Source organism: Panthera onca, chromosome B3 (assembly GCF_046562875.1).
Source record: "Panthera onca isolate mPanOnc1 chromosome B3, mPanOnc1 haplotype 2, whole genome shotgun sequence".
Taxonomy (NCBI): Eukaryota; Metazoa; Chordata; class Mammalia; order Carnivora; family Felidae; genus Panthera; species Panthera onca.
In genome coordinates this window covers 134,836,735-134,854,698 of record NC_138344.1, presented here as the reverse complement: position 1 = coordinate 134,854,698, position 17,964 = coordinate 134,836,735, and the positions used below count along the sequence as shown (strand labels likewise).

Sequence of the window (17,964 nt, the reverse complement as noted above, 5' to 3'; positions counted from 1 at the left end):
TCCCCGCATTATGTTAGGCATGAGGCAGAAAGCCAGGGGTCTCCCAAACCCTGGGGCTTTGCCCAGACAGCCCCTTCAAGGCCCAAGGCTCAGGAGACCCAATTTCTAGGCCCAGCCCCACCTCCAGCTCCTAAGACCTTGGGTAAATCACTTCCTCTTTCTGGGTCTCCTTTCTCTTGTCGTTAAATTAGGGGATTGGAGGGGCGCCTGGGTGGCTCAGTCAGTTAAGCGTCCGACTTCAGCTCAGGTCACGATCTCGCGGTCCGTGAGTTCGAGCCCCGCGTCGGGCTCTGGGCTGATGGCTCAGAGCCTGGAGCCTGCTTCCGATTCTGTGCCTCCCTCTCTCTCTGCCTCTCCCCCGTTCATGCTCTGTCTCTCTCTGTCTCAAAAATAAATAAACGTTAAAAAAAATTTTTTTAAAAAGTTAGGGGATTGGATTAGATGCAAGAGTGGAATCCTTTTTCAAATAAAATCTTAAGCAGACTCTCAATTCATCAAACATAAAAGTGTGGGCTTTGAGTATACGCGTCCTCAGTGACCCCTGCACACAGGTTGGCGTCCGGCCCCTCCACAGGTCACAGCTTCACCGGGGTCATCTCTGCGCCTCCCCACTCCCTCCTCACCTCCCGTTCATCCCTTCAGAGGCCAGCGCCTCTCCCTCTCCTGTCTCCCTGGTCACTACCCGCCCTCCTGCCCACTGAAGAACTTCCTTCCCAGCAGACTTCTCTGCTTCTGCTTTCTCTGCTACAGTCTGTCTGCGATATAGCCCCAAGCCAAATCAGATCACCTGTGTGCAAACCCCATCTGCAGCCCCCAGCATCCCCCAAGCCTTAACCCCACCAGACCACCTTCTGTCATCATCTCCCACATCAGCTGCAAGTGGGAAGGGGCTTGGTTTAATGCTGGGCGCCCGCCCCCACCTAATGTAAACACTATTTGTTGAACCGAAGGAGAAAAAGTGTCTACACCTAGGATACTGGGCAGTCTGCCTTTTCTTTCTCCCCAGCCGACATCTGCGCCAAGGAGGAGACAGACCTTGCTTGCCAAGGTCCTCACACTCCTATTCCAGGGGGCTCTCTGAGCTCTGGGGGGTCAGAGTAGGAGACATTCTTCCCAGCTGTCTGAACATCACAGCGAGAAGGAGAGGACTTTTGGAAGCCCAGTGGAAAGAGGAGTCCTCCTCTGAGGACTCAGAACCCAGCCCCAAGTGGTCGGTGGGGCCTGGGGGTGGCATGGGGGTGAGGAATCACAGATGATTGCTCCTCCTCATCTTTGGACTGTAACACAGGTGGACATGCGGCCCGGGGAACAGGGGGTGCCTGGGGTGCACCCGAAAACTGCCTTGTAGTACTTGAGAGTCAAGGTCTGGGCTCCCCAGGGCAGAACAGGGTCTGATATGGTAAGAAGTTAGAGGGAGGCACCTGCAACTCCAGTTCAGGAATTCCTGTCTTAGGACTGCCACAGTGGTGGCAAGTTCTCCGTCCCTGGAGGTATCCAAGTACCTACCAGGTATGAGTTTCGGTGAGATAACTATTTAGGAACCCTTCCAGCACAAAAGGTCCTCTTAAATAAAGTGATGTTTTTAGCAGCAAACCAATATTCCTTAGAATGTGCCAGGCACATCTAAGCAGGCCTGAGCTGGTGTGTTAACCCACGGCTGCCTGTAGGCAGCTGCTTGAATATTAACTCTTCCAAACCTCATAACAATCCTATGAAGTTGGTGTTATTATTACCCCCAATTTACAGAGGAGGCAAGACCAGGTCTCTTGTCCAAGGTTAAATAACTGGTGCTATTATCAACAAGTGGGAATGATAATAATAATTATTATTATTAAGAGTTTACCCTATAGGCCAATGTGCAAAACTCTTTATGCATTATCTCATTTAACCCTCAAAACAACCCTGTGAGGATAGTTACTACTATTTATCTTCATTTTATAGATAGGTAAACCCAGGCACAGAGAGGTTAAGTAACTGGTCCAGTAATGAACAAAGAAAAGCAAGAGGAAGTAGGTGAGGGGGGGTCACTCCTGGGGAGGGGTGGGGAAAGGGAAGCTGGACAGGTCAGGACCCTGGCCCCTCACCACCCCTTCTTCCATGGGAAACGCCTCCTGGCTCCACCCTGCAATATTGGGTGTGGCAGAGACTTGCCCCTGAGGGGCCCCCTCCCCAACATAATTTCCAATTCTTCCCACCGGATGGCATTTGTCTTTCCAGACGTTACTTCCAAGAGAAAGCATACAGGCAGAATTTCTGGGGAAGGGCGGCGATGGGGCAAAAGGGAGGAGGAAGGCATTCAGATCCAGAAGAGTTTAAGCCCCCAGCCCGCCAGAGTGGGAACCAGTCACCTCCAGCTGTCCCCCAGTCCAGAACTGCACAAGATCGGCCCATCCCTCTTGTTTTACAGAGCAGAGAACTGAGGCCCTGGGAGCTGGAGCTAGGGGTCATGGAGCTCCTGGGGTCATGGAGCTAGGCCAGGCAGCAGCTGGGTGTCCATCACTGAAACAGGCCCGGGAGTTTTAAACCAAAAAGCCAGGAATGGCAGCCTCGGGGCAGGGGTGGGGGTGGGCGCCCGTCAACCTTGACACCCCGAAAGGTTCTAAGAGGCCTTCCCAAGAATCCACCACTGGAACTGAAGCCTCTTCAACCCCCCCCCCCCCCCCCCGAAGCTTCGCGAGACGCCCGCTGGGCTGGGCGGCAGGGAGGGAAGCTTCTCCCCGGAGCGCAGCCCTGAGCAACGTCCAAAAGCAACTTCGGTGGGGGTGGGGGACATAAGACGAGGCACACGAGACCCCTCCCAAACAAGTCAGTTCCCAAACAAGTTCGGCTTCACGCATGCCAAGCTGTGCCTTCTCCCCGGGACCCACCAGACCCCAGCGCAACCCGTGCGCCCGGACCCTCCCCAGGGCTTGATAAAGGCAGGTCCGAAGGTCACCGTCCCCGGACCCGCCTGAGGGACGGGGGAAGGGGATCCCGGTGGGACCGCGGTCTAGGCGGACTCGTCAGCTGTCGGGGCCGCTGGCGCCCGAACTTACGGGGACCCCGGCCCCCACCCCACGCCCGCCTAGTCGTCAGCGTCCCAGGACGCGCGCGGGGACGCAGGCGGAGCGGCGGGTGCAGGAGGCTGGCGCGACCCGGACCCCGCGTGATTGCTTCTGAAGTTCAGGCGAGACAAGAGCCGGGGGAGGGGGCCGCATCCACGCAGCCCCTCCGCCCCGGCTCTGACAGGTAGAGACGCTTTTCTCGCACCCGGCCGCTTAGCTGGTTTTCCAGCGAGCGGTGACGTCTGAGCTTCGAACTTTGGCCAAGTCCCCGGGTCCCGCAGCCACCAGCGCGGCCCCCTTCCGCGCAGAAGCGGAGTCCGGCCCCGGCCGTGGCCGCGGGGCTCGGACTCACCCGACGCCCCGAGGCCGGACGGCCGGGGCTCCCTCGCGAGCTCCGAGCACTCCCGGGGGGGTGGGGGAGGCAAGACTTACCCCGCGGGGTCCCCGCGCTCGGGCGCCCCGGCCCGTCGGATCATGCCGCCGGCAGCTCCGGGACCGCGGACGGAGGGGCTCAGGCGCCGGGCGGGGCGGACCGCCGTGCCCCGGGCGCCCGCATGGCCCTGGCGCTGGCCCTCGGGAAGGGCCCGGCCGGGCGCCGCCGCCAGCCCCGCGCCGAGTCGGAAGCCGCCGCCGCCGCCGCCGCCGCCGCCGCCGCCGCCGCCGCGCTCTGGGGCGCTCGCTGGCTTCCACTTCCTGTATCCGAGCGCGCGGGGCTTTCAGGAAGAGGCTGGCCTTGGTGGTCAAGGGGTTTTTGTCAAAAGCCTCTCGCCGGCGGCGGGCGGCCCGGAGCCCCCCTGGGGCACGCGGAAGCCCGGCGGCCGCGCCCCTCCCCCCTCCCCCCCCCCCCCCCCCCGGGGCCGGGCCTGGCGGCGGGCGGCGGGGGGACCGCGGCTCCGGGCGCGGACGTCCAGCCGCCGGGAGCTGCCTCCGCGGGCAGGGGCTGCGGCCCGGGCGGCTCCCGAGAGCGCCGCGAGGGAAACTTACAGCAAAGTCTCCCACACGGCGAAGAGTCGCGTGGGAAGAAGGAAGGCGCTCCCGGCTCCTGCGGACCGGCAGGTGGGGAACTCGGGCCGGGCTCGCCAGACAGGGAGGCGCAGCCTTGCCTCCCGCCCCAAGGAGCCCGAGACTCGCCCAGGGGCAGCCCCGGACCAGAGGCAGGTGGCCTCTTGGATGCCTCCGCTAACGGTGAGCTCACTACTTCACAAGGTGGTCTGTTCATCCACGGGCACGTGATTCACTTATCCTGGGGACCACCCCTAGGTGGGATCGGGGTGGGAAAGCCAGTGAGCTCACACAAATACCACAGCCACAGCAACTCCCGTGGGACCAGGAGGCCTCTCTTCTCTAAGCGCCAGCAGCACTCAACACTGCCTCCTGAGCCCAAACTGCCCTCAGAGCATTTCACGTGACTGGGCACGACTGGACCTTGCAAGGCCACCTCAGTCTAACGCAGGGTTTTTCGGCCTTGGCACCACTGACATTTGGGACCAGGCAATTCTTTGTCGTGGGGGCGGCCCTGCATATCGTAGGATGTCTGGCGAGCATCTCTGACCTCTGTGCACTAGATACCTGGAGCATCGCCCATCCCCTGTAACAACCCCAAACGTCTCCAGCCTTTGCCAGATAGATGTCCCCCCGTTGAGACCCATGGGTCTAATGCCTTCATTTTATAGATAAGGAAAACTGAGACATAAAGAGAGGAGGAGACTCACCCGAGGCCACCCAGCAAGTTGGGCGCAGGCAGGACTGAGACCCGGGGCTCTGGTACAAGCATCGCGAGGCGTCTTTGCCCTCCATGCCTCTGCCCTGCCACTCCCCTCACAACCCTCCTCCCCGCCTTTCATGACATTTCCACCAAATCAGCCTGGCAGAAACTAGAGAGGAAAGAATCCCCATCCCTAAATAGAAGTGCGTTCAGCCTCCTGGTGGGGACGTAACGTGGTGCAGCCACTTGGGAAAACGGTCTGACAGTTCCTCCAAAGGTGAGACCTGGAGTCACCACATGACCCTGCGGTGCCACCCCCCACGTGGGTATCCAGAGAAATGAACACACGTGTTCGCACAGATGCTTGTACATGAATGTTCATCGCGGTGTTGGCCGTATCAGTGAAAAAGTGGAAACAGTCCAAACGTCTATCAACTGATGAGTGGATAAACAAAATGTGGTACGTCCATACAGTGGCATAATGTGAGGCCATAACAAGGAATGGCGTACTGATACAGGCTTCAACATGCATGAACTTGGCAAAGAGCTCAACGGAAGAAAGCCAGTTACAGAGGATCACATGCTGTAGGATCCCATTTACATAAAATGTCCGGAATGGGCAAATCCATATAGAAAGAGAGTTAAATTGGTGGTTGCTAGAGGCTGGGGGGAAGGGAGCACGGGGAATGACTGCTAGTGGCTCCGGGATTTTTTTTTAGGGGGGTGGATGGTGAAGAAAATGGTCTGATATTGACTGTGAGGATGTTGCACAACTTTGTGGTCAAACTAAAAACCTTTGAACTACACTTTACGTGGGTGAATTGTATGGTACGTGAATTCTATCTCAATTAAACTGTTATTTTGTTGTAAAACTGCCGTGTCCAAGAGGCTACGCTGACTCCTCCGGCCATATCACTTCCTCCTCTGTCTGCATCCCTCCAGGCTCCCGCATTAGATCATAGCCAAGCTCCCACTCACCTTTCCTCTCCTCCGGAGGCTCAACCGTCTGCTCCCTGGACCAGAATCTTTTCTACATCTCCCTGGATAGGACTGTAGCTCCTGTCTGAACGCATGAGCTTTGAGAATAGACTTGTGTTCATGTCCAACCCCAGGACCTTCCAGCGGGGGTAGCCCCAGGAACATCACTTCCTGGTGCCTCAACTTGCTGGGCTGTAATAGTGATGAGTGTAAGCGGGCACCTGCCCCAGGTGGCATTATTAGTCTCTTGTTGCTGGAACCAGCCTGTTGGCCTCCCTGGCCCCCAGGAAAGAGGTCTATCCGACTGTCATATCTACAACGATCCCTCAGGCCCTACCATGCTGATGCCGACTGTGACTAACCCCCCACTTCCCCCCCACCCCCGCCCCAAATAAAGGTTTCCTTCAGCTTCCTAGGCTGCGGCTGAGAAACAGGACAAGCCCCTCGAAGCCTGGGTTCCATGGGACCAGCCCCAAGGTTCTCACCACATCCCGACAGAAGCCTCCACGAGGCCTGTTGCTCACCTGCTCTGTGAAGACCGAATTCCTCAGGTAGACACCAGACGAGGTCCACCCTGCCCCTGTTGCTGGTAACTGACCGAAAAGGAAGTTGCCGAGATTCCAGAAATCCAAGCAGCTTCTCTTAGTGGTGGCCTCTGACAAGTTGGCCCTGAGTGTCCTTCCTGGGTCCCTGTTTGACTCGCTCAAGCCCTCACACACCCCACTCCTCTCCCCGGACAGATCTCAGGACACCTGCTGGGGGAGTGAGCATCTGCTGCTGTTTGGACCCGCAGGTTCCTTCCCCCTGCCCCTAGCCTCTGTTTCTTTGTTAATACTGGTACCGGGGCACCTGGTTTCCCTTTAAGGAGCTACTCCTCCCGGCTGGGTTCAGGTGGAGATGACAACTACCCCCAACTGACCGGGAACACATATTCTAGTCTAGCCAATCAGAGCCCTACACTTAACTGGGCACAGTGATTGGCTGGTTCACGGATCAACACGTGACCCAATTGGGCCAATAAGATCCTTCCCTGGGACTTTTCGTTGGCACTGTTCAGGAAAGCCAGCAGTCTTCCCCCCACCTCAAGCTGGCTAAGCTGGGAAAGTATGAACTTGGGGTAGCACAATAGCTCTCTGAGCCACCATGTGGTAAAATGTACTCAGGAAGAAAGCCAAGATGGAAAAAAGCAGTGCAAGGAGAGATGGGGCCCTAGTGTCACCTGTGAGGTCTAGATTCTGATGTGTCTACAGCCAGCTGCACCATTCGACCTCTCTGTTACAAGAATGAATACAGTCCTTTTTCTTTTCCTTTTTTAAAAACTCAAATACAATTGGAGTCGGGCTTCTGTTAGTCGTCACCAGGGAGTCCAGGCTCTCCATGATTGCAGCCCCTTCTCTGTCTTCACTTCTTGCTGGGCCTGGAGGACGTCCAGTTGTGGCGGGGCTATGGCAATAAACAGATGAACACTTCAACTTATTACCCCAAAATATAAGAGGCTGGTTTGCATCTCTGGGGTCCTCATGGGCAGCTCTCACCTCCACCAGCTCCTCAGCCTCCTCCTCCCTCCACACAGCTGAGGGCAAACAGACTCAGTCCTGAGGAGCACCCTGGGACTTTTCAGGGAAAGGTAACCCCCAGGAGGTCACCTTTAAGCCTTGCTGGAGTTTCTGGGGACGATTAGCCAAGAAAAAAAGTCTCACGGCACAGTCTTGCTTTTTAAAACTTCCCCAAACCTTCCTCTGAGTTAGATAAGAGACATTAAGGAAATAGAGTGTGTTCTTTCCCCAGATATTTTCCTTCTATCTAGAGTAGTCGTTGAGAGCAGGGGCTTGAGTCGGGCTGCCAGGGTTCAAATCCCAGCTTTGTCACTTAGTGGCTGTGTAACCTCAGGCAAACGACTTTGCCTCTCTGTGCTTCAGCTTCCTCATCTGTGAGATGGGATAATAACAGTGCCTACCTCACAGGGTTGCTGCGAGTGTTGCATGAGTTCATGTAGGTAAGGGGCTTAGAACAGAGCCTGGCATATAGTAAGTACTCAGTAAGTATTAGCTATTATTTGTACCATGACTAAGGTCTTTAATGTATCAGTCAGATCTCACAGCAAACAAATGGCACATCTGATTAGGATAATTTGAAGAGGGTTTTGGTTTTATTTTTATTTTTGAGAGAGAGAGAGAGAGAGAGAGAGAGAGCCGGGGAGGGACAGAGAGAGAGGGGGACAGGATCCAAAGCAGTCTCTGCACTGACAGCAGAGCCGACGTGGGGCTCGAACTCACGAAGCGTGAGATCATGACCTGAGCCAAAGTCGGATGCTTAACCAACTGAGCCACCCAGGTGCCCCTTGAGGAGGGTTTAATAAATTTGTAGGTTGGGAAATGCAAGAGAGAGTGCTGTCAACCTCAGATCCGTTACCTTCCTCAGCCCAAAGATGGGGAGAAGGGGTAGTTTCCAGACCCAAAAGCAGAGAGTCCTGTCCTCCCCTTGCCAGGGGAGTGGAGCAGGGTCCCTCAGTCTAGGAACACAGCCAGCTCACAGTGACCCTGAGGGAGGCAGCCAGGAAAAGAAATGCTCCGAGTCTTTTCCCTCCCGCCAATCTGCAGCGAGGGTGTCCCCAAGTTGCCCAAGCCTGCTGGAAGCCAGAGGGCTTGGGAGCCCCTCGGTCGGTCCCTGTGGGTGAGGAGTCCCTATGGATCAGCCTGCTGGAGTGCGGAGAAGGGCTGGGGGCAGGGGCGGGGGCGGGAGGGCAAAGCTGGGGAATCAGACACACTGGCTCAAATCCCCCTCAGTCTCTGGCCGGGAAGCCTGGCAAATCAGTCAAGGCAGCAGACATGTGAGCGAGGCCGTTTGGATTCTCCAGACCAGCCCATCTGCCGGCTAAATCCACGCAGTGACCTCTGTCACTGTTCCGTGGAACAGGAGGATCACTAGGCCAGACCTGCCTGAACTCCCGGCTGGTAAATTGGTGACATATAATAAAATGGTTGCTATTTGGGATATTTTATTTTGCAAAAATAGATACAGGAAACAGCTCTTTCTGTGGCTTTTTCCATTGTTGGGCCCCCAGTAAGCCCCCTCGTCTTCATTCCCTGTTACTTTAGAGAAATCTTAAAAGACGTGGCGGGCGGTGGGGCACCTGGGAGGCTCAGTTGGTTAAGCCTGTGACTCTTGATTTCAGCTCAGGTCATGATCTCACGGTTGGTGAGATCAAGCCCCACATCGGGTTCTGTGCTGACAGCGTGGAGCCTGCTTGGGATTCTCTTTCTCCCTTGCCCTCTGCCCTCCCTCCACCCCTGCAAAATAAATAAACTTTAAAAAATTAAAAAATAAAAGTGGGAGGGAAACCACTTTATTATTGCAAAATCAATCTGTATCCTCAGGGGTCAGCCAGGAAAAAAATGTCTGCACCGGCTGCATAGGGGCTGAGGTGGCCTGGGAACTAGACTCTGGGGAAAGCAACAGCGTCTTCTCAGTTCTTGTGACGTCTGCTCAGCAGGAATGAGGGCTGGGCGTACAAGGCCTTACAACTAAAAAAAAAGCAAATCCTGGAAATCTGGAATTTTATAGGACTGTTTCAGATTTCTAGAGTACCGTACTGGCTAAAGAAACACTTCTGAGGGCCCAGGCACCCCCGGGGGCTGGTTTGAGATCTTACTTCTGTCTTCTCTGAGGCTCTATCTGTCCGCAAGGTGCATCTGACACTGGCGTGGGTGTGCCTTGTGAAACCCAGGGGGCACTCGGGGATTCCCCAGGTTCTGGAAAGGACAGAGCCCTGACAGACATATTCTGCGCGTCTCATCGGAGACCACGCAGGCTGTCTCGGGCACTGGTCTCCGCAGAGAGAGGATGTTCACGAGACACCTCCAAAAGTTTTTAAAGCAGCCCTCGGCCTGGATTATGGAGGCAGCAGATTCTTGTCTGCTCTCCCACTCCCACTTGGCCAACACCATTCATCCCTGAGGCAGGAACTAGAGGCTCTGAAGATCTGCCTCAGGGAACTCCTCTCCCTGCCAAGACGACCAGCTGCATTTGTTCATCTGACTCCAGGATCTGTCCCTGAAGCCTGTCTGTTCCCAACCGAGGTGCCCTCTTAACCTGCACTCGTTACATATTTCTAGACACTCTAATATTCTCATGCTTCAATTATCCTTAGTGTGAGTACAGGCTCCTTAGGAGCGGGGAATACACCTCCTTCTAAATTCTTTTCTACACCCCACCCAGCAATAACCAGTGGAGAACTCTGTGAACAGTAAACACTTAAGAAGCTCTTATTGGCTAAATAAAAACAATTTGTTACCAAGAAGGAAAGCTGCTCCATTTCGGAGTTCTGTGCCATTGTGAGGATTATCTCTGCTTTGTGCTGTCCGAAGATGAGCTAAAACTGGGGCCAGGAATATCCTCAGTTGATACAGTGACACCAGTGAGGTACTGGGAGCTCATGGAAGTCCTGTGCTGAGGACTTTTTAGGTTCGTGAATGAGCCAAGCCACAGGAAGATGCTCTTGGGTTTAAGTGACAGAAAGCTCTGAATCTAAGTGGATTGAGTACAAAGGAAATGGATTGTCTCTTACAACTTGAAGCCCAGAGACAGGAAGTGCATCAGGTATCTATTGCTGTGTAACAAATTACCCCCAAGGTTAGTGGCTTAAAACAACACAAATTTGCTATCTCACAGACTCTGTGAGTCGGGGTGGGGGGGTCTTGGCAAAATTTTGATGGTTGCCTCTGCTTCAGGGTCCCTCACAAGGCTGCACTCAAGTTGTTGGCCTGGGCTGGGGTCTCATCTGAAGGCTCGACTAGGGAAGGGTCTGCTTCCAAACTCAGATGGCTGTTGGCAGGATTTAGTTCCTTCAGGGGACCCAGTTTCTTGCTGGCTGTTGGCTGGAGGCCATCTTCAGTGCCCTGTGGCATTGAACATGGCCTTTGATTCATCAAAGTGTGAAGCTGAGAAGGCAACAGGGAGAGTATGATGGAAATCACAGCTTTACAGAGCCTAATCGTGGAACTGACATCCCATCATTCTGGTCCTATTCTTTTTTTTTTTTTAAGTTTTAAAATTTATTTTGAGAGAGAGAGAGAGAGTGAGAGCAGGGGAGGGGCAGATAGAGAGGGAGAGAGAGAGAATCCCAAGCAGGCTCTGTGCTGTCAGGAGGATCCCAGAGCTTGATCTCACAAACTATGAGACCATGACCTGAGCCAAAGTCAAGAGTCAGGAGCTTAACCGACTGAGCCACTTAGGTGCCCCTGGACCTATTCTATTAGAAAGTCACAGGTCCTGTCTACACTCAAAGGCAGGGGATTAAATAAAGGTGTGGAGACCAGAAGGCAGGGATCATCAAGGCCATTTTAGAAGATAAGTAAAGGGTCAGGGACTCAATGCTGCCATCAGTCACTCTTTTGGTCCCTTTCTCTGCTTTGCCCTCCTTGGCACTGACTCCATCCTTGGGTTAGTTCTTGTAAGCTTCCAAGAGAGCTGTCCATGGCAGTGAAGGTCATGCTTTCTAGGTCCATCCTGCAGGAAAGGGGAAAAGCCTCTCTCCAAAGCCTAGGACAGAAGTACATGTAGTGTGATTGGCCATATTAAGCCACACACCTGCCCCAGTCACCCGGAGAATGTCATGCCATGGTGGCTTATGTTACTTAGGACCCATACTTGGTCCTCGGCTTGGAAGTGATCTTCCCCCAGATCATGGTGGGGTGGGGTTGAGACCCAATCAAAGCTAAGGTTCTGCTGGGAAGGAAGGAGAGAATAGGTATTGGGTAGATAATCAACAGTGTCCACTACATTTGTATGGAAATGACCAGAAAAACAAGACCATGCGTGAGAAAACATTTGGAGTTGATTGATATATTCATTATTTTGACTGTGGTGGTTATTTCATGGATATTTACATATATATAAACATTGGGGTGCCTGGGTGGCTCAGTCGGTTAAGCATCTGACCTTGCCTCAGGTCATGATCTCACGGTTCATGGGTTTGAGCCCCGCGTTGGGCTCTGTGCTGACAGCTCAGAGCCTGGACCCTGCTTCAGATTATATGTCTCCCTCTCTCTCTGCCCCTCCCCAACTCGCATTCTGTCTCTCTCGTCAAAAATAAATAAACATTAAAAAAAAAATTAAACATCAAATTGTATACTTTAATATGCACAACTCTTGTATGTCAATTATACTTCAAAAAAGGCTGTTTTAAAAAGCATGTCGTATCTGTAGTCATTATGTTATGAAAAACACAAAAAAATCAAGCAAATATTCTTCCAGTTTTCAAGAACTACTGTTTGATTTTGCAGAGAATTTATTCATGTCATTGATGAAGGAGTAAATTCTGAGTTATGCCTTTGTTGATTTGCTTTGGTTGAACACGTTAGTGTAGACAAAAATGTGATAATCTATAGCATTCCTATAGTTCATCGGTTGCAACCATAGGTGTGTTAGAGGTACAAGAGTTTGGCAGCCCTTCGTGAAAACATTTGGTGAGAATCAATTGCATGTGTGGAATTTATAGTAGAGCATTATATAGTTTATTATGTAAGGAAACAAGGCCACAAGTTATAGGTAGAGTTCAAGTTGCTCTAACAATATGGTTTCTAAAGATTCGGTACGTGGGAGTCATTTTTCAGGATCATCTTCTTTGCCCCCTTCTCCCCCCAGTGAAGGATGGCCAGGGAGGCACAGAGGAGGAGGTGGCCCTTGGCGGGCCTGAAAGGACTCAGCCCTTCACATGGGTGCAGGCAGTGGGGGGGCAGCTGGCTCGGGAGAGACTCACTTGCCTTGTTAACATGGCTCTCTCGGCAGCACCTGGAGTGAGGGACTGGAAAGCCTTGGAAACAGTGACTTCTGGGAAACAAATCCATTTTTGACAAGAGGCCAGATGACTGAACATTAGCAGCTCATCAGATCTGAGTTGGCTCATCCGACCAGAAGGCAAGCCAGGAGACCCGAGGCTCTTCTCTGGGAACTCCTACTGTGTGCCAGGTACTGTGACCCTACGTGTCAAGGTGGGGAGACAGCTCTGAGGGCAAGGACTTATAACTTCTGCCCCCCTCCCCTGGGAATTCTTCGTAGTCTGGTACGCAGTCTTTAACCATGTGTGATTCATTCATGTGTGCCCAGATTAGGGGTTCAGGATGGTTAAATAAATGAGATAAAACCTGTGTACAGAGTATATTACCTACCCACTGATGTATAAAATATTACCCCAAATGTAACAGCTTTAAGCACAGTAAACACTTTTTTTTTTTTTTTTTTTTTTAATAATCTTACCATTTCCATGGCTCAGGAATCCTGGAGCGGCTTGACTAGTTGGGTCTGACTCAGAATCTCTCATGAGGTTGCAGTCAAGATGAAGGTTGGCAGCCATTTTGTACTATGAGGCTATATGCCTCACGTAGGAAGATAGGACAAAAACAGAGAAGGAGGCTGGGTCGCCGCCACCATGGAGTGCCACACCAGTCTGGACTGAACACCTTTGTCTTTTTCTATGTGACAGAGAATAAAATCCTATCCTGTTCAAGTCACTGTTCTTTGGCATTCTTCTGGAGTAGGATTTCAACAGGTAGAAATAAGGGAAGGGCACCTTTGGGGAGGAACGTGACTGTGTGAGTAAAGGGTTGGAGGTAGGACCCTATTTACCTCTCAAGACAGGGATGAGGGAAAAATTAATTACTGCCTAAGAAAGCGTAAGTGCCCATCTTTGAGGGGTGCCATATTGATAACGACTAATCCTCCTTGTTCGTTTTTGTCTCGAGGGTAAGGACTGTATCTAACACTTCTTTGTATAGCAGGCTTGGCAAAAAAGATGTTCCTTAACTACTTGGTGGTCATGCCGTGATTTGTTTCTATCTCACTTCTCCCTTTAGGGGATACTCACTTCCTCTGAAAATCAAGTGTGGTGTCCTCAAACCTTCCTGGTGAGAAAAGCCAGGCAGGTTTGTTTAAAATCATGGGGTGGCAACAGGCTGGTCAGTTTGATCCCGAGGAATCTGCAGATCCCGAGGCTGTGCAATGCCTTCCACCTTGTGCCCTGCCCCTGACAGGGGTGCCAAGAGGTGTGTGTTTGGGGAATTTTGGGGTTCAGTTCAGCTGCTACTAATTAATGCTGCCTCAGGCAAGTCGATGTTGGGGAAAGGAAGGAGCAGCACCCACGCTTCCCAGGAGTCTCGTCTGCAGATGTCTCAGATCCTGAAACTGTGGGCTGTGGTCCTCACAGGGATCTTGGTCTAGGGCAGGGCAGGCTACGTGAGTCGTGGGACCCACTGTCACATGAAAATGTGTGACCCTGTGCTCAAAAAGTATTGCAGATTCCAAGGCAGCAACAGCAGAACATGAAACCAGGCACGAGAGCCTTCTACCGGTGGGGCTTTCTAAGCATGGGCTCCGTGACTGCACGGGTGACCTGGGGTGACCAATATCTCAGTTTGTCGCAGCCCGATGGGTTTCCCAGGACGCGGGACTTTCAGGGCTACCCTGGACAGTCCCCACTTGGTCCCAGCACTCTACCTGGCTCAGCATCACAGGAAGCCTCCCCGGATCTCCTCAGCCGAATCCCCAGCCCAGAGGTCCGGGTCAGTCCCGCTTGGAGCTCCGCAGGAATGCTCTGGGTCCTGCACCCGGGAGCAGCCTAGCCTCTCTGCCTGCCTGACAGTGCAGCCCACCCTGGACTCTGCCGGCTGGCCCCGCTGGCTCCTCCCAGAGGCCCCAAGGGCGGAGTGCGGCAAGCTTTTTTATCTGGCAAGCTTTAAAGAAAAACTGATTCGTGACCCTTGCTAAAGAAGGAGGCTAAAGAACAAGGAAGGTTATCGCCTCGGGGGCAGGGACCCCTGCAGTGGGAGAGAGAGATTGGGCTCGAATCCTCAGACAGCAAGGAAACGTGGGGGTTTCTATCCAAGGAGCAGGGTGGGGTCCGTGGATGGAAAATTACTGAGAGGAAACATCAGGGGTACAGGGATTCTGGCTACATGTCAGGGGTACGACGGATTGTGGGTTCTTGCCGAAGGCGGGCCAGGGTGGTCGGCGTCCCCTGGGGTTAGTGGGGGACAAGGAGCCAGATCGCAAGTCGAGGGTGACCAGTGTGGAGGATTGGGGCTTCTGTCTAGACCGACTTAGCAGGATTGCTCCTGAAAGTGGACAGGGTGGGGGCCAACATGGAGGCCCAGAGGTCATGGGCCTCGTGGAGAAGAGAGATCAGAGGAGCCTGACCAAAGCTTGGCCAGAGAAGGGCTGTCTCAAAAGCCCTTGGCCCTCTTTGTTCTCCATGGCTCTTTTTTTTTTTTTTTTTAAATGTTTATTTATTTGTTTTGGGGGAGATAGAAAGCGAGTGGGGGAGGGGCAGAGAGAGAAGGAGACAGAGAGAGAATCCCAAGCAAGCTCCTCACCATCTGCGCAGAGTCCGATGCGGGGCTTAAACTCACAAACTATGAGATCGTGACCTGAGCCGAAACCAAGAGTCGGACGCTTAACCGACCAAGCCACCCAAGCGCCCCCGTTGCCCACAGCTTTTATCTTGGGTGCTCTCCCTCCCAGCGCAGAGATCCCCAAGAAGGCAGCCTGAGACCCACCCACCACACCCCCCTCTCCATCTCCTTCTTTTCCTGCCGCTCCTGGGTCCCAGGGCTGAGTCTCAAGGCAGACAGGGGGTCTCCTCTCTGTGGGAGAAACTGTCATTCCTGCCCCGCAGGCTTGGTTCTTGATGTCCTACCTGAACTCCCCCAAATCCTCACCACTCCTAAGCCCATGTTCCCCCTTCAAGAGGTCAAGTGCGTGCTCTCCCTCGCCCTGCTGGAGAGAGAGCAGTGGGGAGGAGCTCTGGACGAGCAAGGTGTCTTTTTCGCCCGCACCAGTGCTGCCTGTCTCGGGTGTTCGCCAGACTGGAGGCACTGGGCGTGGGGTCGGATCCCTTATCTCACACAATGGGCCGCAGAGCCCTGTGTGATAGGCTTTACGACCCTCGTTTTGCAGAGGAGGGAGTGTTCTCTGAGAGGCTAAGTCACTTAGCCAATGAGGGTCCCACAGGCTTCCTGGACTCCAACCTGCTCCTCCCCAGGGCTTCCTGTGGGGAAGCTGGTAGCCCTCCTCTCCGGACCTTCTCCTTTACCTCGATAATCAGTTCCTTCCTGGGTCCTGTGGGCGACGGCACCAAACAGAAGCCCACCAGTCACTCGGTGAGCATCGAGCACCTGCGCTTAGCCAGCCTCCCCTCTCCGCCAGTGTCCTCACCTCTTTTCTGGGTTTTGGACTCCTGGCCGATCGCTCTGTTCTAGCCCGGCCACCGCGCCCGGGGCCCAGCGCTTCTCCATCTGCAGTCCGAGAGATCATTCGGACACTGGAAGGCAAAGCGGCCACTGTCCTGTTTGGCAGCCTTCAGTGGCTCCCCACTGCCTGACCCCCAGGGGCCCTGGCAGCCTCGGCCTCCCTCCATGTCCCCCTCCTCGTCCCACTCATAATCTCTGCACGAGCGTCCCGTGGCCACTGTAACGAATTACCCAACGTTAGTGGCTTCAAACACCTCAGTTGTATTAACCCGCAGTCCCAGAGGTCAGAAATCCAAAATGGGTCTCAGTGGACTAAAATCAAGGTACCAGCAGCCCGTTTTCCTTCTGGGGACCCCAGGGGAGAATGTTTCCTGCCTTTCTAGCTTCTGGAGGCTGCTGAAAAATCCCTGGATCGTGGCCCCACATCCCCCTGGCCTCTGCTTCTATCATCACATCCCCGCTTCCCTCTGACACCTGGCATCCTTCTGATGAGGATCCTTGTGAATAAATACATCAGGGCGACTGGGACAATCCAGGAGAGTCTCCCATCTCAGAACCCCTAACTTCACCCCATCTGCAAAGTCCGCTTTGTCCCATAAGGTGCCACATTCACAGGTTCCGGGCATTTGGGACATGCGCTTCTTTCGGGGGCCATTGTTCTGCCTCCCACAGGCCCCATAAGTTTCCCAGCTGGAATCCCTTGGGGATATCTGAATATCCCCATGTCATATTTTTCCTTTACGCATTGCCTCTTTTTAAATCTGAACGACTTGACTTCTGCATGGTTCCTGTCTTGTGCATCAGCTGCTTGCCATCACCCCTCCTCACCCCCCTTGTCCACTGAGCTTCAGCTGGGGTCAGTGTCTGCCCTGTCAGTACGACTGGGTGCCCTTTCTCCGGGCTCCTGCCTCTGAGCGCACTCCTCCCGAGAACTTGGGGACTCCCTGAACCGGTTGGAAGTGGGCCTTCCATCTCTGCAACCAGCAGTTGGCTTGATGGTTGGCACAGAGCAGGCCTATCGAATAAATCAGGGGGTGACAAAATGTGTTCTTTTTTAGCTTCAAGGGCCCATCTGAGAGAAGTAGTTTAGACATCCCCGAATTGGTGCCCTTCTATAGTTGGCGGGGGCCATGGGTGAGTATATATCAAGTTGAAACTCTTCTAGAAAATTCCAGATGCATACTTGCTAAAGAATAATCAAAGCAGTCTCACCAGCGACAGATAATAAGAAACCAGAGGCAGGTGATTCGTTCTGGGCTAGAGGTCTAGGAAGGCCTTGAAGGCAGAAGGGCAGGTTCGTGCAGGACAAGGGGTGGGGGACCTCTTTCAAGCAGACGAAACAGCATGAGGACAGGCAAAGAGGGAGGTGACGATGGTTGATGGTCGCGGAGGGTCTAATGTGGCCCGTTGAGGCAACTGGGAGTCGCTCAATGTTTCCAAGCAGGAGAAGAACAAATCGATTCCTGCTTTAGAAGATCCCTCTGCACTCTTTTGAGTGTTTGGCTGTGTTGACTAAAGCTGCTGTGAACACTTGCCCACGTTAAAAAATTGTATTATTTTTGGTCACCCTGACTTTGAGGCACTTGGGAGGCTGAAGAGTCCAACAGGAGGTTAGACGTGCAGGTAAGGGGGCACCTGGGGCGCTCAGTCAGTTAAGTGTCCGACTCTTGATTTTGGCTCAGGTCAGGATCTCCCGGTTTGTGAGTTGAAGCCCTGTGTTGGGTTCCGTGCTCACAGTGTGGAGCCTGCTTGGGATACTCTCTCACTCTCTCTCTGCCCCTCCCTTGCTCATGCACTCTCTCAAAATAAATAAATAAACTTAAAAAACAGGAAGTGCAGGGGCCCCAGAGGGACTAAGCCTCTTGGGGCTGGTGCTTTGGGGGACGGTTGTGAAGGTTCCTATCATTGCTGCATCTAGAGAGGCTGAGCCGGACCAGTGGTTCTTGATGTTGGTTGCACATTAGAATCACCCCTGAGGTGGCTCAGCTGGTGA

General features: G+C 53.6%; 1 protein-coding gene across 2 annotated transcripts in view; it reads right to left on the bottom strand.

The window, feature by feature from the left end:
- RIN3 (Ras and Rab interactor 3) overlaps positions 1 to 4,122 on the bottom strand; it is a 125,471-nt gene extending 121,349 nt beyond the window's left edge. The window contains exon 1 of one of the 2 annotated variants that reach the window (XM_060620597.3): positions 4,029 to 4,122. Coding sequence is in view for 1 of the 2 variants with exons in the window: in XM_060620596.3 (XP_060476579.2) it covers positions 3,477 to 3,520 (44 nt within the window). In the remaining variant the exon portion in view is untranslated. Of the gene's footprint in view, positions 1 to 3,476; positions 3,750 to 4,028 lie in introns of those variants that run through there. The other variant, XM_060620596.3, reaches the window with a different exon arrangement.
- Positions 4,123 to 17,964: the final 13,842 nt, after the last annotated feature.